The sequence below is a fragment of the Musca vetustissima genome, unplaced genomic scaffold (genome assembly GCF_032173495.1).
Source record: "Musca vetustissima isolate MV318-11 ecotype Yass unplaced genomic scaffold, APGP_CSIRO_Mvet_v1 utg6724, whole genome shotgun sequence".
NCBI lineage: Eukaryota > Metazoa > Arthropoda > Insecta > Diptera > Muscidae > Musca > Musca vetustissima.
In genome coordinates, this window is record NW_026885980.1 from 185,824 (window position 1) to 213,781 (window position 27,958).

At 32.9% G+C, this 27,958-nt stretch overlaps 1 protein-coding gene across 5 annotated transcripts; it reads left to right on the plus strand.

The window, feature by feature from the left end:
• Nucleotides 1-26,628, plus strand: LOC133333386 (actin-binding LIM protein 2). Of its 5 annotated transcripts, none has more exons than XM_061541704.1 (11): nt 1-46; nt 16,227-16,537; nt 17,574-18,242; nt 19,293-19,349; nt 19,592-20,118; nt 20,207-20,380; nt 22,229-22,368; nt 24,902-25,008; nt 25,913-25,979; nt 26,050-26,291; nt 26,494-26,628. In XM_061541704.1, the coding sequence occupies exons 1-11, from the start codon at nt 43-45 to the stop codon at nt 26,605-26,607; spliced, it is 2,412 nt and encodes an 803-aa protein (XP_061397688.1). In that variant the 5' UTR covers nt 1-42; the 3' UTR covers nt 26,608-26,628. The 5 variants fall into 5 exon arrangements, with proteins under 5 accessions (XP_061397688.1, XP_061397687.1, XP_061397686.1 ...); XM_061541703.1 differs by lacking the exons at nt 1-46; nt 24,902-25,008 and adding exons at nt 6,281-6,360; nt 22,775-22,863; XM_061541702.1 differs by lacking the exon at nt 1-46 and adding an exon at nt 6,281-6,360.
• The last annotated feature ends 1,330 nt before the right edge of the window (nt 26,629-27,958 follow it).

Sequence of the window (27,958 nt, forward strand, 5' to 3'; positions counted from 1 at the left end):
GCAAATAAAGAAGGGAGCAGCAGGCAGAACACAAGTGTTGTAATGGGTGAGTTTGGCAATTACACGACAAGTATAAAAACGACAATAAAACCAACAACAAAAAAACACGAAGATTATGGCTGAAATTGGGGTAGCATTTTTTGTGAATGGTGTTTTTTTTGCTAGTCAATTATGAATTCGTACATTTGTTCGCAGATTTTTAAGCCTGTTTGTGTGTGTGTTAAAGTTGAAGACGAATAACTAAATAAATAATACGCTCAACATTTAATTAATCTAATTTACAAATTCGTTGGTGGCCATGTGAAAGAGTCTGCTACTGCTGCTGTTTTGTTTTTTATTTCTTCTTCTTTGGTACACTCCCTATGGTGTTGTTGGGTTGTATTTCTGCACAAAAGAGAGACACGGCACCAGCAACAATAGAGAGAAAGAGAGAGAGACACTTTTTTTCTTATTGGTGGTTTGTGGTTGTTGTGCGTGTGTGTCGTTTCGAATTAGAATTTTCTGCAATATATTCGAATTCGAAGTATGATATCACCCGTTGTCCACACACCGTACGCAAAAACAACAAAAAAACCAAGAAAAAACACAACTTAATACATTTCAGACACGCACTAACTCAGGCACATGTATACAACAAACACATGGCCGCCACTGGATTACAACATGGGTTTTTGTAAGAAATATGTCAATGGAAGAAAACGAAAAACAGGAAAGGGCAAAAACATTAAATTGCTCATCATGTTGTGGTTATTATTTTTCCCCCTTTCCGTTTTTTAATGACGACGACGATGATGTGATGATGTATTTTTTGCTTCAAAAAATGGATTGTGTCAAAAATGCTTCTTCTTCTGCTTAACAAAAAGGTAAACAATGACAAATACGTTTCCTTATAGACTGGTGTGTGCGTGTGTGTGTCCGTACACATAGGTTAAATCAGTGTTGCTGGATAATATTTATTTTTATAAGAATCCATGTAATTTTTGTTGTTGAAGATGTTTCTTGTTTACCAGCTGGCTGTGGCTGGTGGTTGATCCACAGGGGAGAGAGCATATTTACCAAAATCATTGGCGAAAACCAAACAATTATTTTTTGGTATTATACTAAAGAGGCCATCATCCCTTTTCTGTGACAACATGTAGTTAGTGTATGTATTTGAGTATGTTATATTTCGTCTTGGCCGTTGTTGTCATAATGAATTAATAGAAAAACTGGCTACTATTTGCACTGGTCATTAGCGTAGTAGAAGCAGATCGCTTATATTTACTTAATGAAGGTTTTTTGTTAAATTTACAGTTTACAGTACTAAGAGATAGACATAGGTATTTTATTTTTGCACTTAATAGTATTCTACGAAACACTGTGACATAAGTCTGTTGATCTGGATATGAGTTGACAAGTCAGCAAAAAAATACTTGCTTCACCGAAAAGTACTCGAATAAAGCCAATAACATCCACGATAGGGTGAAGGATGTGATAAGTTGTTCATTCCATTTCCAACAAGTAGAAATATTCGTCGGAGACCCCATTTTATGTCAATTTTTTAGGACAGACCTCGAAATATTATGCACACACATTGCTATGATTGTTTTGGGGCGGTCTACGTATAATGATACCCCCAATTTTCGCCATTTAAATGTTTTCAGACTGTCTTATGTTTAGGCATTTGCCAGGGAAGGCAAATATTACCATAGAACCAATATAAAAGAACCTGCCCAAGATCCTACATTTAGAAGGTTTTGACCGAATTGATTGCAGTTTGGTATTGCAGATTTTTTGGAGCCTTGACTTTGACCAATATAGACCCATGTTGTGGCAAAGACTTCATACAGATGTCCTAGTGTTTTCAATAAGAAATTTTTAATGCCCACCACCTGATAGAGATTATAAAAAATTCAGTCCACATAAATCACACTAACTTTGTCTTATATAAAACATTATATTTGTGTACGTATTTAGTGATGTGCGGGGGGACTTCTTGAAGAATCTGGTGGCAGGTAAGTGGGTGTAGATGGTCCCTTTGCCTGGTGACTATATTTATATTAATGCTGTTTAAATTGGAACATCTAGATGTTCAAGTATGTATAGTTAGAATTCTTTATCTAGATCTTAAATATATCTCCTGACGTGCCTGTATGGGCATCATTTCTACAAAATTGTCATGATGTTCACGGAGGTCAGATTGTCCACTATTATATTTTACCCAGTTTCGATGACAGCGACCCCATTTTCGTGGATATGATCTGATGACATTATCTCTTATCGCATATGCCTGTAACTTGCTCAGAGAATCTGGAAAGGCCTGTCGAAGATTAAACCCATTCATTTAGTTGACATAGGGAATTTGAAGAAACAATGTGCCCCTAATATTTTCGTATACTTCAGTTGAAATATATTACAGCGTAATGTTTTTCATCTAAATGTTTTTTTTTAAATACCTTACCTTCTTAAATAGTCGTTAAATGTATATAACGATACATATGTCTTCAAATTTCGGGTGCCCAAAACTGTGGGAGGCTTTACTATTCTATAGTATAAAATGGAATACGTAGGTCCCATGGCTAGCTTTTGGAGGTCTATATTTCTTGCAAGCATCTATACTTTCCTGTGTTACTCTATATAGTTTCCAATGCAATTTTTTATGTATATACTTTCAAATTAATGAAGGCATTACTCACATACATACGTACATATCAACATGATGGCGATGATGATTATGTCGCAAGTACATTCACTGGGATTATTATGGCTTTTGTTGGACTGGACGTACCTCTACCTACACTTGCTGATGGTTTGATGTACATGTTCACCGGCGACACAACACAGCAACTACAACAGCAATAGTCCAAATGTAATAATTATTATTTTTTATGAACAACAAAAAGCAAATTATCAATAAATTTTTTCTTTTTACTTTTTCGGTATTAAAGAAACGACAGTCGTCATATCTGTAATATGCTTAGGTGTGTGTGCTCGCTTACTGCAAGTGCATGTACATACATATGAATATATCTGTCAATCCGTTGTAACCCATTCAAAAAAAAAAAAAGAAAGAAAGAAATAAAAACTCACGCATTTAATGTGACATCTGTTGCTGTTGTTGTTGGTAGTTACGATTATTAAAACAAGCAAATAGTAACGGTAACATACGTATCTACCATTCGTCAGTGTATCTGTCAGTCCGTCCGTCTCCATTCATCCGCTTCTAGTAGGTGCATTATTATTGTTGTTGCTGCTGTTGTTTGGTTGTGGACGTGCCATGAATGAAAAAATATGATTTCTTTTAGTTACTTTTTGTGCGTTTTTTGGGGGGCTACGATTCCGTTATTGTTGTCTTTTATTATGTGTGTGTGTGTGTTTTTTTCTTTCTTTTTGTTGATTGAATGCATTGAAGCATTTTAGTGAATGAATGCTGTTGTTGACGACGTCCGTCCGTCCGTCGAGTGCAATTTGTGTTTGCTTTGTTGATTATTTTGTGGGGGTTTTCTCATCTCATCATTCAATCATCGTTTTATTATGTTTTCGTTGCCACTGCTGCATCTCCAATAGCAGCAGTAGCAACATTTCGTCTGGTAATGAATAGAAAACTGCGCCTGGAACTCTTTTTATTTCGCAAAGCAATGCAAAACACAAAAAAGTAAACTATAAATTATTCATTCTTCATTCCAAATGTGGCGGCAGAGCATTATCACGCTAATGAAAGCGAAAGGATTGTCATTGCTGTGGACCGCCATCCAGAGATGGGACTATATATGAATTCAACTTATAACGGCAGACAATGTTGATATAACGATATTAAATAAAGGTCAGAACTTGTTTGGGAAATTTTGGATACGTCGTTATTACCCATATGCCGTTATATGTCGTAATAGGGATTTCGGCTATATTTCATTTGTTAGATTAAGGTCAAGTTATTTTATGATGATTTTCCATTAATCATTGGATTAAACATTTGCTGACATGATCTACGATGGTACAGTCGAAATATGAACCACAAAAAACTTCCTACTTACCTCCTTAGTGATTCTGTCACTGCCAGTAATTCGACTTATGGAAGTTCGACTGTACTCCAGTAAATCGAGCGGGGACACATTTCTTCTTATATTCATAATTTTCATATTAAATATTCTACAAGGAACATTATTTCCGCATTGTGGTCAGCAGGCCATAGAATATATTCCTTTTGTATTTACCACAAACAAAAATTCCAATTGTCACATTCCATATAGGCCATCTATTTTGCATTCGGACAGACATTGCTCAAAAGAACAACATTTGAATGTGGGCCAACAAAATACCACCGAATGGACAGACAAAATGTTAAAACACTAAAATTGTTGGCGGTTGGCGGATGCCGAGGCACACGACACATTCTCCGATTACAATAACACTTGTACACATGGATACATGGAATCCATTCTAGAGGAATTCCTTTGTTAACAAACAAAAAAACGCACACACACTACTCATTTGGCTGGGCACTTAATATCCTCGACCTCCTCATCCCTCACACTCTAAAGATGATCGGCGGTTTTGTGTTTTTTGTTATTGTTGTTGGCAAGTAGCAGCAACATAATATTAATAATAATCATCATGAGTGGAACGTGCTTAAGTACTAACAAATTATCCCTATTTTCACAGTGCATTCCATGCGAGTGTGTGGTGTGAGGTTTCTGTGTGTGTGTTCCTCAATGTGTGTGTTGCCTGCCAACCGTCCAGTTGTTGGATACCTTTAAGAAGAATATTTGTGGAGGAAAATGGTGGTGGTGGGGGCAACAATCTAGGTCATATGCACTTGATTCGTTTTGGTTGCTGCCTTTTTTATTCGGTTTACTCTCTGCCACTTAATTTATATCTATTTTTAGGAGCCACACTGCCGCCACTTCTGCTGTCGTCGTCGTTCGTTGTTATCTTGGAACATGTTTTCTATGTTCGTTCGGTTTAGAATACACTTTTATGCTATTGTTTCTTCTATCGCTCTCCATGTCAGTCTTAATGATGGGGTTTTCTTCCTCCCTCCATTTTCATTTATCCGTTCTATGCTGTTTAATTTTATGTCGATATTCTTTGGTCGATCACATTTTGTTGTATTGTTGGATCGATATGCGGTCGGTTGGATATGGTTGGATTCAAACATGTCTCATTATTTGTATACAGGAACGAATTGTGTTGAACAGCGAATAAGATTGGTATATAGAGTGGGAGAGCAACGCTCATAGATGGGATGCTGCTGAAATGGCAAACATAATATTTGTATACTGTAGATGTTTGCAAAGAATTCAAACAATGCTATATGTGGGAGAAGAGAATACAGTGGACGCTTTGTGAAATAAACATATGCATGTTATAAAATAAAAAGACAACAAAGTTTTTTTCGTGGCTTTTGAATACTGCCATTATAACCGATATCTCGGCCGGTGAGTGGTAGTGATAGGCCTTGGAAAAACATTCAGAGCTGCTAGAATGTCGCTATGATAACTGCAAAAGGGTGTCTACTCATTATACCAGTGGATCGTCGTCATAAGGAAGTGAAGATCATACCCGTCCATCGACACAACCAAATGTTGTAGATACAGTGCCTGCTTGGCTGTTATCGTCGGCAAAATCCCTATCATAGCCTTATGGACAGCCACGCCAGGAATGATCTTCATGATGTTTCCCTACCTTACAAGCCTACATGGAAACTGTGAAGGATTTTGAATTCATTACTGCCAAATCCCACTGTTCCACCTACAATACAATATGCCATGATGATGAACCGCAGCCAACTCATCTAATGATCGTTTTTCATTTGAGACCAAAATCATTTTCTATTTTTCTCATCTCTCTCCAACTCTCTTCCAATGGATTTTTCATGAGTTTTCATTTCTTAGCGATAAAGAACAAGAATGGACATATTCAAATTTGATTTGCTTGCTTTGGGAATATTCAGTCAATTTCGTTACTTTAGCATCTGCGGTTTGTCTTCTATCATTCCGTTTGTGTTCTTTTCTTATTTCGTTCGTATTCCCTATTATTTCGGTAGTTGATTCACCTGTCATTTATCTATCGATCTACATACAAACGTGTGTGTGAATTCTATAGTGAAAAAAACATTGATTATTTGCAAATCAAACAAAAAAAGTAAAAAAAAGAAATACAAAATATATTGAAAAACGACAACAACAACAACTAAAGTTGCGATCAATTGTCAACAACAACAATTACCACCTTTCAAACAACATAGTTTGTAGTGAAATTTGTTACTGTGTGTGAATAAAATCGATACACGTAATTGATAACGTCAACAACAGCAACAACAATTCCACAAAATAATGAAAAAAGGCAGCTCATCGCGATTTTTGAACTTTTTTGGCACACTACGTAAGCTCCAACTTCTATTATTTGTTATTTTATTTATTTATTTATTTTTTGTTTGCCTCTTCTACCTTCTTCCATTTATTTAAATTTCTTCTTTACATTCTCCATGAATTATTATACAATGTATGGCTGTGTTCAATTATGAAAAGTATTCCAAAGAGTGGCCCACGCATTTTTCTGATGATGACTCAATTTTTGTTGTTGTTGTCGAATATAAATGTTCGTTTGCGTATACCAATGGGAATGTGATGATAGTGTTGTTTTAGATTTTTTTTATATGTGTGATGAATTGTTAATTAAAACATAAAATATATGTACGTACTATGTCATAAAATTTTGATTTCAATTGAAACGATGATCTAGTACGAAATGCACTTGAACTCATCCGATTTTTGTATATGCTTTTAAAAAAATCGTGTTTTTATTTAAGTGGTGGGGTCAAAGTTTACAGATGTGTGACCATGAAATTTTATTTTCCTTTTGCAATCATTACGTTTAATTTTTTTTTACAAATTGTAACTTTTACTTTTTTTTTGGTTTTCTTCATTAGACAAATTATGATATAATTCTATTATGAGATAAAAATATTCATTTCAATATTAAGGTCTAATTGTGGTGCAATACATATTAGGCTATAAAGAATATTAAAAATTAATAACTAATCAAGGTCAGGAGTTGAATTCTGTCATAAGATAGCATGGGGTATGACAGTTTCGATCGCAAAAATATGTATGTTATGACTAAGATTGTGATAGACTACGATCATCGCCCAGATATCAAAGTGCAATTCTGCACCCACATATATTGTCAAAAGTTGTACTTGGAAATTATTGCTTATTTTCAACATTTTAAATGTGCTTCTATTGTTAAACATAATCACAGATTGGAACATTTTTAAAATATAAATATATTCTATTAGCCATTTTTCTGTGAATTTGCCAAACATTTATGATGCCAAATGTGTTTATATTATTCATTTCATTTCTCGAAATACATATTTATGTACATATGATTGTTGGCGAATACGTCATAAACAATAAAATTTTCTAAATTAGATTAAAGAAAAACAAAAGCAAAAAACATTAGCCAAATGATAACAATATGCCCGAGGAAAAAAAATGAAATACATTTCAACATAATGCCAAATTACAAAAACGTTCTTGAATACATACCAAAAACAAAATAAAAAAACCAACAACACATTTTGGGGCATATATAGGGAGTTTTTTAAATACAATACATTTCAAACAATTTTCACACACAAACACAGTGTTTATGCAAATATAAAATAAAACATTGTCGATGTGGTGACGACAAAACAAAAATTAAGACCGCCGATCTGTGGCCAAACACCCAACATCATTTAATGTTTTTGTTGTTATACAAAAAACCAAAAGGAACATAAACTATTGGTGGTGACCCACTATCCATTGTCTCTGCTTCAATGTTTTTGTCCGCTGCTCGACGAGAAAAAGATGTAAACGAACTTTGCAATACTTTTACTTGGCCCAGATCAACAAAATGCACAGTAAACGAAATATCACAGCCCCAGTGGATATTAGGGCAGGTGTATTCATTTAGTACTCTACAATAATTGCAATCAACATTTTGATACATATTCATAAATTGGTTCAGAATTAAATATTTTTCTCAATTTGAAAGATAAATCATGGATATATATTAAATTTTTAACTAAAATCGAATTTAATTTGTGGAAATTGTATACATTTAGAATTGTAGTATATAATTAGAACTGCAGCTGATAAAATCATGGCAATAAATATCGATACTGATTAGATAAAAAATATAACAGACTCAAAGTAAAAAAATAACCATTCAGTGGAAACTGTTTGAAAGAAAAGTAATATACAAGAGAGGAGATTCGCAATAGCCCTAACACACCTCTTAAAAAATGTGTAAAACATTTTTCTTTTGTATATACTTACATTTTTGTAAAACCTTTAAATGTTGTGACTTTTCAAATCATATCTATAACACCGTATTGGTAATTAATCTGTCCATGATATGGAAAGTGTAATATTTAGCGATTTTTTGTGATATGTAACTCAATATTTTCATTCATGGTTAGCTGATTAGAAGTCAAGGTTGATTAATTTTTTAATAAAGTGATATGTATTACATCACTTTATGAAAATATATATAAAATGTATATTTAACTGGTATTTTCTATAGTAGGGTAGGAGTTTCTTTAATAGTTATCATTATTTGTTGGCGAAAATCGAAGGGAATACGGATCTACGGAATTACTGTCTATTAAAAATTACTTATTAAATTTAAAATATTTCAAAATTGTGCAAGTTATTGCAGTTAATGGACCTATATAGCTGATAATGGCACTAAATCTAGTTTTTAGTATAAAATTTAAGGTCTGTCATGTTGAGGCAGCACTATTCGCTTTACACCTACTAGGCACTGAATTAATAAAATGCCCAATTTGATCCTTGGGTATACTATTCCTTGCATCCTGAACCTTTAGAATATCTTATGTCTGTTTGTTTTGTAAAACTTGGGAGTTATTGTCAAGCTGACACATCAAAAAGCCGTATATTTTCTATAGCGAAAGGAACTGTTGCGTTTCCAACACATTTGTATAAACAATCCTATGCATTACTTCATAAATTTCGCCAATATATTGAACTCCAAAAAAAGGAAAAACAGCTCAATAATATTATTGGCCCACATCCATGCTTTCCAGTGCCCTTGCAATACTGTGGCATGAGCCTTTCGTTTTTGGGCTTCGATAATCACTGATATTTCATATCTGAATCTTCAATTTTTAACTTTAATTCACCCGAGAGCATAACATGTCTCCACTGTTTCGGATTCCATTTAGTATTATCTTTTGCGATAGGCAATCTGGCTTTCCAAATCTTTTCAGAAAAAAAGAACTTTCTTCATAGTTTTACGGGCATATAGCCTTCTATCATAGCTCGTCCATGAGGTATTTCACCGCTATGTCAATTTGTTGATCAGTACGAACTGATGTTATGTTGCAGCCTTCCTCCGTAATGAACTACCACTACTGATCTAGTTACAATTCCCTTATCCATAAATTATTTATTTTAAAATGCATTTTGCATTAATGCTTTTGTACCCTATTTAAAACTAAAAAAAAACCCAACTCGATATCATTATTTTTGAAAAGTTATGGGGTATTTATTAACCTTGCAATATTAGTTACTTTAGTTTTGGCCACCAGTGTGTATGTTTTTATCAAAGAGCTTGCCATCTGTTAACTTAATCTAAGTTTGGAAGAATCATTACGATGTGCAAACCAGCCAGCCAGACAGGCGGTCAGACCTTGTAAATCGACTCAAAAATGTCTGGAACGGAAACTTGGGTTAATGAGACGAATTTTATCAAATAATAATGTTTCTACCATTTGATTTTAACTTGCTAAGAATTTCTATAGAGATAGAAAAGGAAATCTAATTTTAACAGGTTTTTATTCTGAGTTTTCGCCCAGCATGAATACCAATTTTTATGTTTATATTTTTATTATGTTTTCTATTATAACGGTAGATTATATAAAAAAAGAAGGAAAGGGTTCAACGGTAAATTTGAATCAAATGTCTCGGTTGCTCACCGGCACTGGTGGCAATAGCTAATCACTTCCATTCTTTTTTCAATGTTACAACAACAGGTTCGACATTTGTATTTCCCCTTTGTCGACAACGATGTAACAGCATTACCAAGTCAAGAACGAACGCATACATACACATACCCCACGTTTAATTGGATAGATTTCGAAAAAAACAACAACAGCAACATAAATAAATTCCAGTAATGAAATTGACTTAATGGGAGGATTGTTAGGAAGAAGGTGGGTTCTATTACGTTTATAACATTCGTTAGTTCATTCAGTCAGTCAGTCATTCATTCATTCATTGATGATAACAAAGTCGGTCATAGTCAATGATACCCACCTAACTATCTACCCAACACCACCACCCAATACCCAACAACAACTATTATAGCTGCATATAATAATATCAAGCAAGCCAACATGTTTTGTTCTAATTTGTAACGATTTGAGCTTGGTCCCCTCTCTACTATGACGATGACGAAGGTCTCTAATCGAAATACACGTCGAACAACTTATATTGGTTGTTGGATGAATACGACGATGATGATCATCAGTCCAGTCGTTTGACCCGGCGTCGTTTCGGTACTTTCAAATTGTTTTATTTGATTTGTTACTTGTGTGTAGTTTTTGTGGTTCTCATGTGGAGCCTCCATTAAGTCATGACGTATGACGCGTCTGGCTTTAAAAGCACAGCAACAACAACAAGGCTGTTGTACAGTACACACACACACTTACAAATACATAGTATACTGATAATGATTATGCAATCATAAACATTTCAATTATTCCTCTTTTGCTAAAATAAAAATTCGAAATTATTGAACAAAACAGAAAAATGTAAGAGATTTGAAGCACTCTGAAGAGAAGGAGAAACAGCTGGAGATTTGTGTTTTTTGCTAACGGAGAATTAATGAATGAATGAATTGAATATTATTCTCATTCTAGTCTTTAATTATAATCATATGGTGGAATGTGATTGGGATTGTAATTGCTGTTGTTATTTTTTGATTCCAAAAACTGTATTCACAGTGTCTGTCGCCAAAGTGATTAGTCATTATGGGGAGACAATTAAAAATGTACAGGTCGTATAAAATAATCGAAACGTATTCAAATGAATAATACCTTATTAAACAATTGGGAATATTGCTTCGCTATTGTTATTTGATTTAGTTTGATGTAAATCACCAGGCAGATCGATCATTTTGGGATATTTTTTTTTTAATTTTATCACCAAAATTACTAGTCCACGTAATGGACAAACATTTGAAAATCGACTCAAAATTGTCTGAAACGGATTTAATCCAAAGAAACCTTGGGACACTTTGATAAGGACCAAATCCGTTTCAGGAAATTTGGAGTCAATTTACAAATGTCGGTCTGCCTCTCGGAGGGAGAAATATATTTCATTCAAACTTTGCACATCTTAATATTTCTTCCAAACATAGTTCAAGTTCGAAGATGGGATATATCGGTCCACTCCTTCTGGCACCTCCCCCACAAAATGGTCAAAATTATGCAAAAAATTAATTTTATAATATCATGCGAACGGACTATCCGATTTGAATCAAACTTTGTACAACCTACTTCCTTACCACGGCTAGATCAAGTCCGATGATGGGACCCATTGGTCCACTGCTTTTGGTACCTCCCCCACAAATGGTCAATAATTTCAATATTTATAAATCCAATATTAGGCGAACGAAACGAACCAATTTGAAACACGCTTTGCACAACCTATTATTTCTACCAAGCCTATATCAAGTCCGAAGATGAGACCCATTAGTCTAATCTTTCAGGTACAAAATGGTCAAAATTAGGCAAAAAGCGCATTTGCGCACTGCTAAATGTCGTCGATTAAAAAATGTTAATTGTTTCTCCAAATATCTTCATTTCACCAGCCCATTTGCTTGATAGGTAGCTCTGCCATCATGACACTATGACATCACTTTCGCATAATCAAATAAAATATTTTTCCTAGTACTGTTGAGGTTCAAAATTTGCCCCGTAACCTTGTTCTTTTTGTAAAGTACCTGTGAAATGGAACGTGGAATGTAATTAGACCATAATAGATGTTGGGGCTTTCGTTGATAAATTTTAAACAAGACGGCACACCTTGCGACCAAAGTTATATCCCGAATTCGTTAAACTGAGAGTATTCGTTGTACTGTGACCGTTTTTGACATAGACCGTTTTTAATTTTAAAACACAATTATTTTATTATTATTGAGATTTTCGAAGAAAAGTCGATAACAAATTAATTTTTTTGCCCTCAATATAATTGTTTTATAGTTTATAATTGTAATGTAAATTATTTGTTATATTTCTAAAAAACAATTAATACACGAATTTATGAATAAAAAAATATTATTAATAAAAAAATATTTATTTTTCTTCTTTTTTTCGAAAAGTGTGAATTCACTACGTTATTTGCAAAACAAACATAAATATATTTTTTAGTTTGTTTTCTCCTATATTCTTTCTATATTTGCCAATACCCTATCTAAAATATACGACTGTTTGTTTATACTCACTCACAAACACATTGGAAGGCGATGACGACCGACCGACCAATTTTATGGATAGAACGGTTGTTTGTGATTCTTCATTATGGAAATGTATGATATCTATATTTATGTGTAGGTACAAATGTATGTCTGTTGCATATATGTATGTATGGCTATAACTAACTGTGTATGACATCGTTATGAGTGCCTCCGTTGTCGTCTGTTTGTGCTGCATAATCAGACATCGTATAAAAAACCCTACAATTTTTCATACAGCCATAATAGTATATCTATAGATGTATGTCAAAGTATTAGCTACGTGAATACATACATACATATATGGATGGATGTATGTGAGCTGTTGTTGTTGTTGTTTTTTGTTTTAATTGCGACACGGTGTCGACAACAAATGTCGGCTATGCGATGATGATGTCACTTGTTAGAGTTAGCAGAACAGAAAAAAATAAACACTACTAAAAAGAATAAGACCACGAAGAGTAGAGAAGGAAAGAAAAACTTAACAAAATATAGTAGAATATTAAATAATAACAAAAACACATTTGCTCTCACCACTCTCGTTTTTCATACTCTTTTTGTTTCTTTACTATTCAACAAATCGCTTAATCTCTTTCTCCGCCTTTTTGTCTAAAAAACACACACACACAAACCCCAGCAACTGGGAGGAGAAAGGAGTGTTAAACAGAATTTAACTGTTTATCACAACACAGCTAAATAGCTCTTCAACAAACAAGTTAAATAAATAATTAAAAGCAAAAAAAAAAAAAGAAGACTAAAACGAACCGACAGAGAGTAGTGATGAGCAAATCATGAGGCAATAACAAGCAAGCCTCTCTAACCCCAGCTAAATTATTTTGCACTGGAAGAAGGAATGCCGATGGGGAATTCGTTTTACGACCACCATCTACTCGAATAAAGGTCAACGATGTATGAGGTCAGTTTATTGTTGTTGCTGTTGTCATGGCAATAACTATTGAACGTTTTTTTTTTCTGTTTCCTCGGGGAACAATTCAAAATTAGTTTTTGTGGGTATGTTTTTTTCGAAAAAAATAAAATATTGTTAGGTTTTTTGTTTTTTTTGAAAATAATCAGTCATTATTGTTTGTCATTAATCAGTTAATTAAGATAGATATGTGAGTTTGTTCCGTTCAATTACCTATGTGATGAGCAAATCATTTATCATATTAATGTTTAATATTTTTTCAATTTGTTTCCATCAATAGAAAAATATAAATGTATACCTAGACGTATGATTAATAAAATATCTGCATTATGTATACGTTTGAAGATATCCAAGAAGTTAAGATATTTCTCAGTGAAATAACTAAGGTACACATTTAGGGACAACATGAATTATATATATTTTTTATTAGGTTTTCGATTGTTGGGGTAACTTTGTATTAAGAAACTTGGGTTCTAAAACCGACAACCGACAGCCGTTATTGAGTGAATTTCTAAAAATTGTTTTATTATATTTGTTGCATCGTGCTTTAAAGTCCCCTATATTATTGCTGAAATTAACATTTATTAATAAATATTTAAGATTGAAAATTGAATTCTGGCGTTAAAGTATATATACCTTCTATTAAAGCGTATATATTGCGGTATACCTAATTAATTTAATGCGACACCTTTGTTACCCTTTTAGAAATAATATTTATAAGAGACTGAAACAATGGATTTTTCTAAAATAATTTAAGTCGAACAATAAATATTGAGTAATATTTTCTACGAAGCAATGGTTTTGTGACTGGCTGATGGGATTACTCAATCGACCCGATAATTGAATACACTTATATAGTACCGTATCGAATGGAGTCGTGTCCAAACAAATATTTCAAAATATTGCAAACCGAATGTTAATTTTATAATTCCCTTTAGATGTGCTGATGAAAGACATAAACGTATAAAGATACGACTGTCGATACGTAAGCAATTTCCAAAAGATGGCTTTTCCTCTGTTGTTACGATATCATAACAACAGAGAGAACAGTATTAAACGTTTTTAGTGTTATATCTTAAGCTTATAAAATTAAAATATATATTTTGAGTGCAGACCTCTGATTTTCTCTGTTCTAGAAGTATTAAAAAAGGTAAAGATAGGCTAAATTGTTATATACATTTAGACATTTGAAATTATCTCCCACAAGAAGATGCTTATTTCATAGGTACATCTGTTGAGTTTTCTAGATGTTCTTATATAGGTAATCTGTGTTCTTAATTTGTAACACTAAAAACTGCATTCCAATGTAAACAACAGCAGTTCATTATTACAAACGATGTCACACCATTCAAAACATATTAAACTACACAAACCACTTCACTTTCCTCCTCCCTCCAACCATCCATCCATAGTCATAAATCACAGATTTTAAAGATGCTCCATTTCTACTTCTTCTTTTCGAAAAGAAACGTGTGTAGTAATTTTCAGTTTATTTTTGGTACAACAACAGCAACAGCCAGTTGTTTCCCATCACTTCCTAATGAAACCTTGATGTATATTATTGTAAAATGCCCATAAAAATCGGGAAATGAGTCTATTTTTCAAGATCATAATCAATCAGCAAATGGACGCCTTCAAAATTTCATAATCAACATTCATCCATCCATCTGAAGGCCACCAACCAACCCCCTTTAAAATGTGTGTGTTATTGGTGGGTGTACACAAAAAACACCATCATAGACTTGTTAAAAATAGAATTGTTAATTGTTTTAGGAGGACTTTGGCTTCCCTCACTCCACCATAGTATTTCCAGCAAAAGCATCGCCGACCTCTAATTAAAATGAAGGCAGCAGCTAACAAAAACAAAACAATAAACTTCTGCGTACATTTTTTTGTTTACATCGCCTGTGGTGAGATGTACCAAAACGAGAATATAATGAGAAAAAATAACAACAAATGCAATAAATACACGAAGCACACACACACACTTGCAAACATCACGTACATGTTAAGGTGTGAATAACTAAAACATCAATTGCCCGCTTCATAGAGAAACAAACCAATTGAGAAAACGTCATTTTAGTTCACTATGGATCGATTGAGAGACGGAGAGAGGTGAAAATCGGAAAAGAGTATCTCTTTCAAATGAGAGTTTTTATTTATGTAATTATATGCATGGAGGGAGGCAAATTAAACAAAAATACACTTGTTTTGCAGTAATTATCAACAAAGTCACATACACACTCACAAAGAGAAACAAAACTTTAAATAATTAGTTGAACTTTCCTAATTGAATAAACAACAATTGCACAACAAACAATAACACAGTGTATACATCTGCATATATGGTCAAATGCCGGCTGTGCCACACAATATGACAGACAGACGTACAATGACTTTTTAAGGAGGATAGTGCAATGAGATTCAGAAAAAAATTAATAAATAAAAATATACATTTTTGAATACAGCTATTCAAATGTTAATAATACTTTGTGCAACTTTTACGTTTCGTGTACAATTTGTCACAATTAATTGATAAAGCAACAATGATTGTGGTGCAGCGTACTTTAAAATATAAATTTCCATAATTGTTATTCTACTCTCTCTCTTTCTTTATAACTATGTATTCTACATATTTGACTGTCGAACATATTACGATAACATCAATAATTTGAATTTTTTAATTTTAATTTTTTTGTTCATGTCATCCGATGAGCTAATCGTTAGACTACATACCTACCATTCATAAGAAACTCCTTTTCCTCAACATTAATGTATTTTTTTTTTCATTTTGCAGGCAAACAAAAAATTTATTGCGCCAAATGCGATAAAAAATGTTCGGGTGAGGTGTTACGTGTTGCCGATAAGCATTTCCACAAAGCTTGCTTTCAATGCTGCCAATGTAAAAAGTCACTAGCCTCCGGTGGTTTCTTTACCAAAGATGGTGCTTACTATTGCATACCCGACTATCAGCGTCTGTATGGAACAAAATGTGCTGCATGCTCGCAATATGTCGAGGGCGAAGTGGTCTCAACGATGGGTAAAACCTATCACCAAAAGTGTTTCACATGCTCCAAATGTAAACAGCCCTTCAAATCGGGTAGTAAGGTAAGATTTGAATATTTGTAGTAAATTGTATTAAAATTAATAATTAAATATTGAAAACAATTGTTTCGATTTTCGATTGTCCACAAAGGGATAAGGCAAGGAAGGCGATAGTTTTGGATCCCACAAATGATTCTTATCAGTTGCCATAGTTTTTTGTTAGGGACATTCTCCCCAGAAGTAGCTTCTTTACAACAACAACAAATCGAAGTATTTACGATACCATCCGACTGAGACGTTTGTTGGTGCCTTACTTCGTGGTTAACAGGTTAGACGCATACCAAATTCTAGAGTGGAATTGATATTTTCATTCCATAGCTTAAGGTATTCCTAAATGGTCACACAAACATTTAAAACTTTCCTCATTGCAATCCAAAGCAGTTGTGTAGGCGTCTCGAAAGTGTAGAAAGTAGCAAAAGGCGATAAGAATTCGCTTAGCATTTATTCTATAATTTACAATGAGGTACCATCTAGGTTCGATATTTCCTGGCATTTGACGATTTCTAAATGCTCTTTTTTAAATAATTTCCCTAGGCAATTTAAAATTAATTTCCTCGCGAGTAAAAATGTCTCAGAAAAATCTGCACGGCTCGAGATTTTTGCTATGAAGAAACTAGTATAGTTTCCATTATAATTATCATAAGTGCGGATGTGTCTTTAAACCACCAACCTACCATCCAACCACCATTACTCCTTTAAGAAAACGATTTCAAACAAACAGAATTCTGCATTCTTGAAACAATGTTAGATAATTGCACTTCAGTATTTCAAGATAACGTTGCTAATTTTTCCCCTGCATTATCAATAGCACAACGATTGACGTCACGAGTTATTCATGTTATTAAGTTGTCTATTCTACAAAGCTAGTCCACCATATATTTTTGTTTGTATTAAGAAAAATATTTATCAGCTTGCAAAATACTAAAAAATAATTATGTTGATATTTTATATTATCTTTTGTGCGATCGATATTGTTCTTCAATATTTAAAATTGTCCAATTTTAAGTAACGTTTTGTTTCTATTTTTGTACCGTTCCAGGTAACTAATACAGGAAAAGAGGTGCTTTGCGAATCGTGTGTCACTGGAGGCACTGGTGCAGCTACATCACCCACACGACAAGTTGGCGGCAAGGATGGCACAACCTCTCCCACGCCTGTTGTCGAGTCTCCGACCAGGGCAACAGCCCATCAACAAATGAGCAGTGGCGTAGTATCAGATAAAGCGCATTTAAAAGAGGATTACGATCCAAATGACTGCGCCGGCTGTGGTGAAATGCTAAAGGAGGGACAAGCTTTGGTAGCCTTGGATCGTCAATGGCATGTCTGGTGTTTCCGTTGTAAATCGTGTGATGCAGTCCTGAATGGCGAATATATGGGCAAAGATGGTGTACCCTATTGTGAAAAGTGTTATCAGAAGTCATTCGGCGTTAAGTGTGCCTACTGTAATCGTTTCATTAGCGGCAAAGTGTTGCAGGCTGGCGAAAATCACCATTTCCATCCGACATGTGCCCGCTGTACCAAGTGTGGCGATCCGTTCGGCGATGGCGAAGAAATGTATTTGCAAGGCGGCGCCATATGGCATCCACGTTGCGGTCCTGGACCAAACGAATCGGGTTTGATATTGAATGGCTGTGGAGGCGGTGTATCAAATGGCAATTTCACTGATACAGAATGTGATCGTATGAGTTCGAGTGCTTTAAGTGATATGGTAAGATGACGCGTATATAGGATAACAACCAAAGAGAAATGTATTAGCACAAGTATTGGCAGGGTACTTCTTAAAACAATTACAACACATGTTGTGTGAAAACTGAACAAGAATTCCAGTTAAAAATGAAAATAACCATTTTATGTTTTTCGATAAAAATCGTTTGATTTATTGAGAAAGAAAATACTATTTGAATCGGATGATAACCCTATGTTTGTCTATATTAGTATGTCTTCCCTAGCTGTGTGACCAAAGTAAACACCGCGTTTAGTATGGTAAAAAACGTTTGAATAAAATCATTTTCGATCTGTTCATTTAATGCCTGAATATACATTTCAATTAATATAAATATGGCTACTATTTCAAGATTGGTTCACCTAATTAATTTTCAAATTTTAATACACAGAAAGTGTACACAAGCACTTTCTGTGTATTAAAGTTACTCATTAATCTTTTATTTCACTAAATCGTCATAATACTTTGTATGTTGCTCTATGTCGTCATTTGGACCGTTTAAATCATTCAGTGTATTTAAATTAGAGTTGCAAATTGTTATATCATATTTTTGAATATTGAAAAATGTTTTCACACAAATTGTGTTAAAGTGTTGTTTATCTTTTTTGTGCATCCAAAAGTAACAAAACAAATCACCTTCACAGCTGGCTGTACAAAAAAAAAACACCTTTGCTACTAATGTTGTCGTCTTCTACTCCTCATCATCACGATCATGCTATAGGAACATCAGCGATATCAAATTATATCAAAATTATAAAAAGAGGGCATGGTGCGGTGCCCAGAACAAAAACCAACCACCCCCTTATTTGAAAAGTATCACACACACACATAAAATATTAACACTCATCACAAATCACCTCACCACTCATTGTTTATATTTTTTTTTTTAACTTTTTTCATCTTTTGGAATTTTTATTAATAGCAAACAAAATATGTGCATTTTCTTTCCAATAATTACATGATTTATTTTTATTTGTTTCACACCATTTTCTGAGCTTGCAAGATTTTCTTTTTTGTTTTTTGTTTTGTTTACAGTACATAAGATCCCGAACGCCGAGTTTTAATGGTTCCGTATATTCCTCTAGCCGCAAGGTTTGTTTTTTAATTTATCATTTTCAAACTGATTTTTTATTTTTCTCAAAAAAAAGCCTTTGATTTTCTTTTGCTTTTGTATGCCTTGACTATCACTCTCACTTACTAACGAGTTCGTTCAATTTAAATATAATGAAATTCACAGAGAAGTAGAGAGTATATATAGATATTTTATAGACTACAATAAAATCATGCGTTATAAAACCGTACAATGTTAACATCTCAATTCTTCACCATTGCAGCACTATCGTACAGTTAGTCCTGGTCTGATTTTGCGCGAATACGGTCGCCATGGTGGCGAGGACATCTCTCGCATTTACACATACAGCTATTTAACAGATGCTCCCAATTATCTACGCAAGCCCATAGATCCCTATGATAAGACACCGTTGTCACCACACTTCCACAGACCATCATCATATGCTACCAGCACTGCCGGATCTGTGGCGGGAAGTAGGCCACCATCACGACCTGGCTCTCGTACCCGTAGTGCTATGAAGGTATTGGTAGATGCCATACGTTCAGAAACACCACGACCAAAGAGTCCTGCCATGAACAATGAGGAGCCGATTGAATTGTCACATTACCCAGCAGCTAAGAAACCACCACCAGGTGAAAAACCCAAAATCGAACGTGATGATTTCCCTGCACCACCATATCCCTACACAGATCCGGAACGTAGGCGTCGTTATAGCGATTCCTACAAAGGTGTGCCCGTATCTGATGACGAAGATGATACCGAAAATAAAAATGGAGAACAAGAAGAAGAGTGCGTTGCTTGATTTTATTATTCGTTATATTCTGGATTCTAATAATTAATTGTATTTCTTTTTGTTTGTCATTTCGTTGAATTACAGTCGTTTACAGCGCGAAGCTAAGGAATTGGAAAAATTAAATTCTGGCATTGGTGCAGCTATTGCCAAAGATTTAAAAGAGACGGCTAAATATCGTAAATGGAAACAACAGAATTTAGATCCAAGAAATGCATCACGCACAGCATCAGCAAACAAAGAACCTTTAAATAAATTAAGGTAAGTTTGAAGTTTAGTAGTTGCATCATTTCCGACTAAGATATTCCGAGTTAGTCATTCTTATTGATATTCTTATTGATATTTATCTTATACGTATATAAGGCTGTATTGCGGTAGTCCAATAATTGATGCAATCAAAAATATCTTACATATCGTTATTTTTGATTTTGAATGGCATTTTTTCTATATTGTCTACCATTTAAATATAAAACTCTCAGAAGCTCGTCTAGGAATATCCATGTTTATACTATAAAAAGGATCGCTAATAGTACTAATCAGTATGGCAGAGAAAATTTTGACATTTTCAAAATAAGAGAATATTCATTAACGAGCTCAAAGTGCAACCCACACTAAGAATACTATTGCATGAACAATTTAAACATTACAGATAACTATTGAAACATTTTTGGTATTCCGTAACAAAGTGTGACGACGACGATTATTTTTGTTGACGAATGAAGTGTTTGAAAATTTTTTTTTTTAAGAAATTAAAAAATATATGTCCGTAACAAAGTGTGACGACGACGATTATTTTTGTTGACGAATCAAGTGTTTGAAAAAAATTTTTTTAAGAAATTAAAAAAATCTACTCAATAAGTTTTGGAAAATTTCGTGTAAATAAAAATATATTGTGGGATCTGTATATAAATCTGGCCAATATGAATTGGGCTCGTCTTGTGCCAAAAAAAAGTTTCGTCCCATTCGGATCATAAAGGTGAACTGTAAGTTTTTTAAAATAATATATATGGACGGAGGGACATGCATAAATGGACTCAAAAAATAATTCGACTCGATAACAGAATCCAGAAATATATCCTAATTGTTTACACATACCTTTAATCATGATCTAAATGTCAATCAGCTGATGTTTGTTTTTATACATTCAAAATTTGTTATTTGCGCTAAAAAATTTGAAAATAAAAAGAAAAATCACAACATTTGAAATGTTCCTGCAATGTCTTTATTATTTTGAAATTCAAAATACGTGCTAAGTCTGGGTTTATACATGCAACTTTTGTAAGTAACTCTGCTGCTGCTCTCTACGATTCTCTTTTGAATTCCTTCTCCTTGTTACTTTGTATACCCCTGAATTCTAAGAACTCAGCAGAGTTGCTTACAAAAGTTGCATGTATAAACCCAGACTAAATACAACAATTGTATATAAATAAATTTTATTTTGTTTTTTTCGTACAAAACCGAGTTGCATCTCATCACGATTTCGTCCATGATTTCCAAGCCGACCGCATAATGATTTAAATATGTATGACAATTCATGGTATATTTAGCCCGATTAAGAAAATGACCCCTGATTCGGCCTTTAATAATGATCAAATGTTATATCTAAATCCGCTTGAACATAAATACCAGACAAATTTTTATTTTGAGACGCGAAGTGATTCTCACTCCACACAGTCTCAATTCGCATTCGCTTTTTTACACAAAAAATACTGAACCAAAAATGTTTAACAAATTTGTATTTTTATTATTATATAGTAATGAAACAATTGAAGGTTATAATTGAATATATTTTACATTAGTTTTGCATACTATTTTGCATACATTTTTACCATCAAAGACGTGTACACCTTTGGCGTATTTATTTTATTAAAGTACCGCTCAACTTTCGATATTCTACATAAACTTCTTTACAAAAAACTAAATAATTATCGTAGAATTTATTTTATAGATTTGTTGGTATTTTTGTAGGATTTGTTGGAATTTGCAGTTGCTTTCCGCTTTTTCAATTCAATTCGTCTTTATTTACTTTGTAATTGAAGCCAAATCACAATTTAATGGCCAATTTATACATAACAAACAATTTATTTATAAAACGTTATTTTATTACAGATACGAATCACCAATTGGTGCATCACCATCACGTAATTTGGATCATCAAAAACCCTTCTACGATGAGGATATGTTCGACCGTTCAACGAGTTACCGAGGATCACTGGGTAAATCATTGGGCAATGCTCCCAGTTATAACGGTAAGTTGTCTACATAAGTAAACAGTCCAATAAATCATATAGATCTTCTGGTCAAACTTATTACCTCTACTGCTAAACCAAAAAACAAACAAAACTAAAATATTGTACAGAGAACAAAATGCTGAAAGCCAAAATACCCTCCACAGATTCTTCTTTAAAACTACGGCGAAACGATACTACTGTATAATGTCTGTCGTTAGGCTTTTACAAAGCTTTGGGTTTACTGTTTTTCTTTTTAATCATTTATTGTTTATATTTTGTTTATAACTTTTATTCTTAATTTTCTTTTCGATTTTATTTCGGTTTATAAAAAATGGAAATCATTTTTCTTATGTTTTTGGGGTGTTTGTTTTCGAAACTCGTTCCAAAATTTGCAAATCCAACAAAAAACAAAATGAAAACACAGCTATACATTCCTACCGATCACCACCAAAACCTGGATATGGATTTAAAACTTCAACCTTGCCGCCGTATATTCGTAATGGCTATTCTTCAGTAAGTGTGAATAAATCTCTTAATTCCCCAAAAATATACAAAAAGAACAAATCTCAAGCAATATGAAATAGAAAAGCGCACATATCGTCACTAGCTGCAAAAGCTCTGCTTCCAACGTACCTGTAAATGCTGTGTTACTACTACTCTGAATCTAACTCTAATTTAAGCATAAATGCGATTGTCTTCTGTCGGTTGTTGGTATTGTGTTTTGGCTGTTACTTACTCACAAATTCTTCTACACTAGCATACACCATTGGTCTGGGCATTTGTTTTTCCAAATGTTTCTATTACATCATCGTCATTACAATCATACCATAATATACAATATTTGTCAAATTAAAACTCATTAAACAAGAAAAAACAAGTGTATGGACTATATCACCGTTGCTTCCAATTAGTTGTGTATAGTAAATATCTTTTATATGATATATTTTTTGTATTTATTCTATTTTGACAGCCAGCCATATTAGTAAACCTATAGAATATTTGAAACAATAGCAAGATGTTGTAATGAATTTATATGATTACAAAGTTTTCTGAAATTGTCCAATTTTGTCAGTGATATTTATAGGTGGTGTTAGAAAAATAAAGTACCAGGCGCGCTCTCTACTATTTACGAGTAAACAAAACTTGTAGAGGGCCTATAAAACAAGAAACAAATCTGGGATAAAACAAACACTTTACAAGTTTTTTGATATGTAACCTATGAATTTAGAAAATATAAAAAAAAAACATTTTCAGAAAAAATAGAAAACATGAATTAGGAGCAAATAACTATGGGTTCTTACTACAGTCAAAAGAAATAGAATTATTTTCTTTATTTAGGTCAATAGGTGATAGGCAAATATGTCACAATTTTGGGGGGAAAAGAAGAAGGAATATGTTTTAAAATATAAACTCTAATAATGCGAATTATGAATAGTTGTTCCTTGTTCGAATGCCCGTCAGATGGCTTTGATACCAATTTATTTTTATTGTTAAAGTTTCGATTTCATTCCAATAATAATCGGAATTGTATACAAATTTAAAATATAAAGTTCCTGTTTTATTTATATCCATAATTCTAACAGTAGCGAAAAAACGCACAAATTTATTTTTTAAGTGTAACCAATTTGTATGGTTACTTGATTAATGATTAACTTTTGGGTAAATGGTAATACACACTTCTCTTGAATAATATACATAATAATATTAACTCTTTACTTTATTTTGCATTTTTACAACTATGCTTTTATCTTTATATCTCATAAATATATATTTTTCCTCTATTTTAAATGCCGCCTAATAAAAATAAAAAAAAATATTTTAACAAATGCAATCTTCGGGATATTCAACAAACAATAATTTTTCTGGTGATTATCACTAATACGCGTGGTGAATATCACAACACACATTTATGGGACATTCTCGGCTCCAAACTAAATCCATCAACATGTAATGTGTATCTTGGAACTACTAAAAACGTCTTGTTAACAACATTACTAAAAAAATTCGGTGCTTTTGGTGAATACAAACGAAAATAATAACCCTTTTTTGTAACGATTGTGCACAAATTCGAAACAATAACTAATATTTTTTTGTTATTACCTTTCCCCCAATAATAAAAAATTAAAAAAAAAACAATGTATTTGTAAATATTACCTGAACGACATACACCACCACACACTCATGTATTTCATTTGAACACGACTTCATTGCAACATAATCGTTAAATAAATACAAACATCTCTCACACACAAACGAACCGAAACGACGTCATTGTCAACGACAACCACACAACGATCATCATCATCATGGCCAATACAAATAAAACACAACAAATACAATTACACTTTGGATCGTCATCGTCGTCAACATCAACATTTCACCGCCCACTCATTCATCCACTCATCTAATCATTACCACATCTCGCTACCGGAACCATTTAAACATGCATGTCCGTTGTAATTTTTCTTGTTATCGTTGTTGTGCTCTTGTGTAATGCCTTTACTGTTATGTGTGTACGTCTCTCGACTTTGTCTGGTTTTCCACTATTCAGTGGTAAGCTCTCTTCGTCATGTCCCCAAACCTGGATACGGCTTAGCTCCACGTTCCCACACTTTCAGTTCAACCACATCGGCCGGCGCCATGATGCACGGCGTCACCGTAAGCGCTTTATATTCATTCAGTATTTGTAGACTATATACATATATATAAATATACAATCATACACAAATTTGTATATAGTATGTATTGTGTATTAAATTTGCGGCTTGTTACTAAATAATATTACACCAAACAAACCACATTCGCACTTTATTTTTAATTTGCATTATTTTTATTGTTGTCATTTTGATTTGATAAATTATTATTAAATTTGTATATATAAGTTGTACAAATTGTTGCAACTAAGTTCCAACTTTAGAAGGATATCTATTACATTCGAATATTTTTTTTTTTAATTAGACGCCAGCATCATATTTATATATTTGGTTATTTTTATAGCTCATCATTTTTTTTTATTTAAATTAAAAAATAGACAGGTTTATAAAAGGCATACAAATAAAATACAATTTCAAGACACAAATGAAATCTTAGATTCATGTGTTTGATCTAGTTCCTAAAATTGAAAATAAAAACAATAATAGGAAAAACAGTGTAATCATTTTTAAATTAATTTGAGAAGAAAAACAAATAATTTTACATCTTTTAATTTATACCATATTCTGTTTCATTATAATAATGCAAAAATTCACTATAAGGTATAGCAATATATTTTTATTTTTCTTGGCTTTTAATACTAATTGCCTTGTTTCAATTTTAAGTTTTGGAGACTTAGGCCGTATCTTGACGAAAATACAAAAAAAAAATCTTTTTGCTAAGCTTTGCATTTTAAATTCCATCCTTGTAACATAGATTTTAAGCATGTAAATATTTATTATTATTATTTTTTTTTTTTTACTTTTTCTGCTTGCTCGCATGATTTTTTCTCATCTTAATATCATCACGCTTTCTAGTATAAAAAAACAACAGCATTCACAATTTAATAATTACCAATTTTGTACTGTAGGACTATTCGTATGGAGGATTAGGTGATAAAACGCACAGTACCGATCTGAGTTGTGGGAAGTCCGAAGGTAATAAACACATAGTTATTTTATAATAATAGTTTATTAATATCAAAGTATTTTTCATGCAACACTTTAGCCTCAGTCGACTCGATAACGGAAGGTGATAGACGCGCTTTGATGGGCGGCGATTTACCCGCCTCGAGTACATATTCGGGTGCTTTATCTTACCATTATCCCCAAGCTGGTTTAATACGCCGTAGTTTGCCAAATATGGCTCATTCAATGTTGGTTCACGAACCTGCAAAAATTTATCCTTATCACTTGTTGGTCATCACTAATTATCGTTTGCCTTCGGATGTTGATCGCTGCAATTTGGAGGTAAGTTAACATCTTTTTTAATGTATGAAACGAATTCGGTTTGGGGAAGATTATAAATCGAATGATACACGACGTCAATTTTGTCATGAAATTTTGCAGAGGCAACAAATTGAGACGGGAATAGCTACCAGCATATATGTATATATAAAGTTTTTTACACAAATTGTAGATTAATACATTTTATTTACATTTTGTCTTACAGCGACATTTATCGGATGTTGAATTCGAGCACATTCTTCAATGTACCAGAGCCGATTTCTACAGATTCCCACAGTGGCGAAGAAATGAAATGAAACGACGAGTAAAATTATTCTAAATGGTCCATTTGCTGCGAAAAAAGTTGTTAATTGTTCAAACACTACTACACATGGCTTTGTGTATGTAAATACAAAACCAGTTTCAAGCCAAACTGTGGAAAATGATACCAAAAGCAGAAATAATTATTCTTTTGTTTTCAACAAAAAAATATGCAACAGCAAATTTAAATACATTTGCTAAATCTCGATTCAGAACCAAACCAAGTAACACAGCTTTAGCAAGGAATATATTGAAGAAGACAAACGACAACCAAATGATGAATAAAATACAAAAAAAAAAAAAAACACACCACCCCCTTAAACGATGCAACACAGAAGAAAATTATTGCTAACAGCAACCACACCCTCACTAATCACGTCACTGTCATCAACCATCACTTATGAATGTATGCAGCTTTTATTATTATTTTCTAAACACTATGTGGCAACTAAAAAACCGTGTTTAGGCTTTTCCGGTTTGAAATCCTTTTGAAGGTCCCAAAACCATTTTTTATCTGCCGCTGACTTTGTAGCAACGCATGGCATTATTGAGAAGCTTTTTTTTCTTTATATACTATATACACACATAAAAGATACATGCATATTATATACTAGGTTTCTATCAAATTTATTGTAAACAAATATGTATTTTTAAGGCGAACTACCATTTGATGATTCGTATATTATTTTCCGTTTTGCTAATGTATGCAAAAACAATTACAAGAGATTACAACCAGAAAATTTCCCCAGATAGATCCAAACTTCTTGTTTCCACTATACAGTGTCTCTAAATTAAAATTTTAAATTATATATAGATTTTTGTTTTCAATTTTTTTTTTTTTGGTATTCGTCTATGCAGCTATTTTTATAGTTTATAATTTTGCAAAAAAATAAACGTGCATATTTTTGTTTTTGTTTTCATATTTTTTATTTTACAATGAGTAGCTATCAGAGTAAATATATTTTATATAAATGTCATATAAAATAAAGATATATATTTTATTTATTAATAAATAATGCAACAGAAATGATACAAACTAAAATCAAATCAAGATTATGGAAAAGTACCGAAAGAACAATTGATTGTAACTTGATTATAAATTATAAGCTTATATAGTAATTATTAAAGAAAATAAATAAAACAAACAAATTAAAATTTCGAACGCTGATAAAAAAAACATAGGTGTTTGTGTGTGATGGTTTTGTATATAGGAAGGTCACATGATTGAATAATTCATTATTGATCTCGTTATTTTCGGTTAGATGTGTTAAAAGTAGAAAAAAAAGAAACATTTTAAGCCAAATTTATAAAAAATAATCGAATATAATCTTGTATACCGTGGGGTAAAAGTAAAAAAAAATAAACTGATT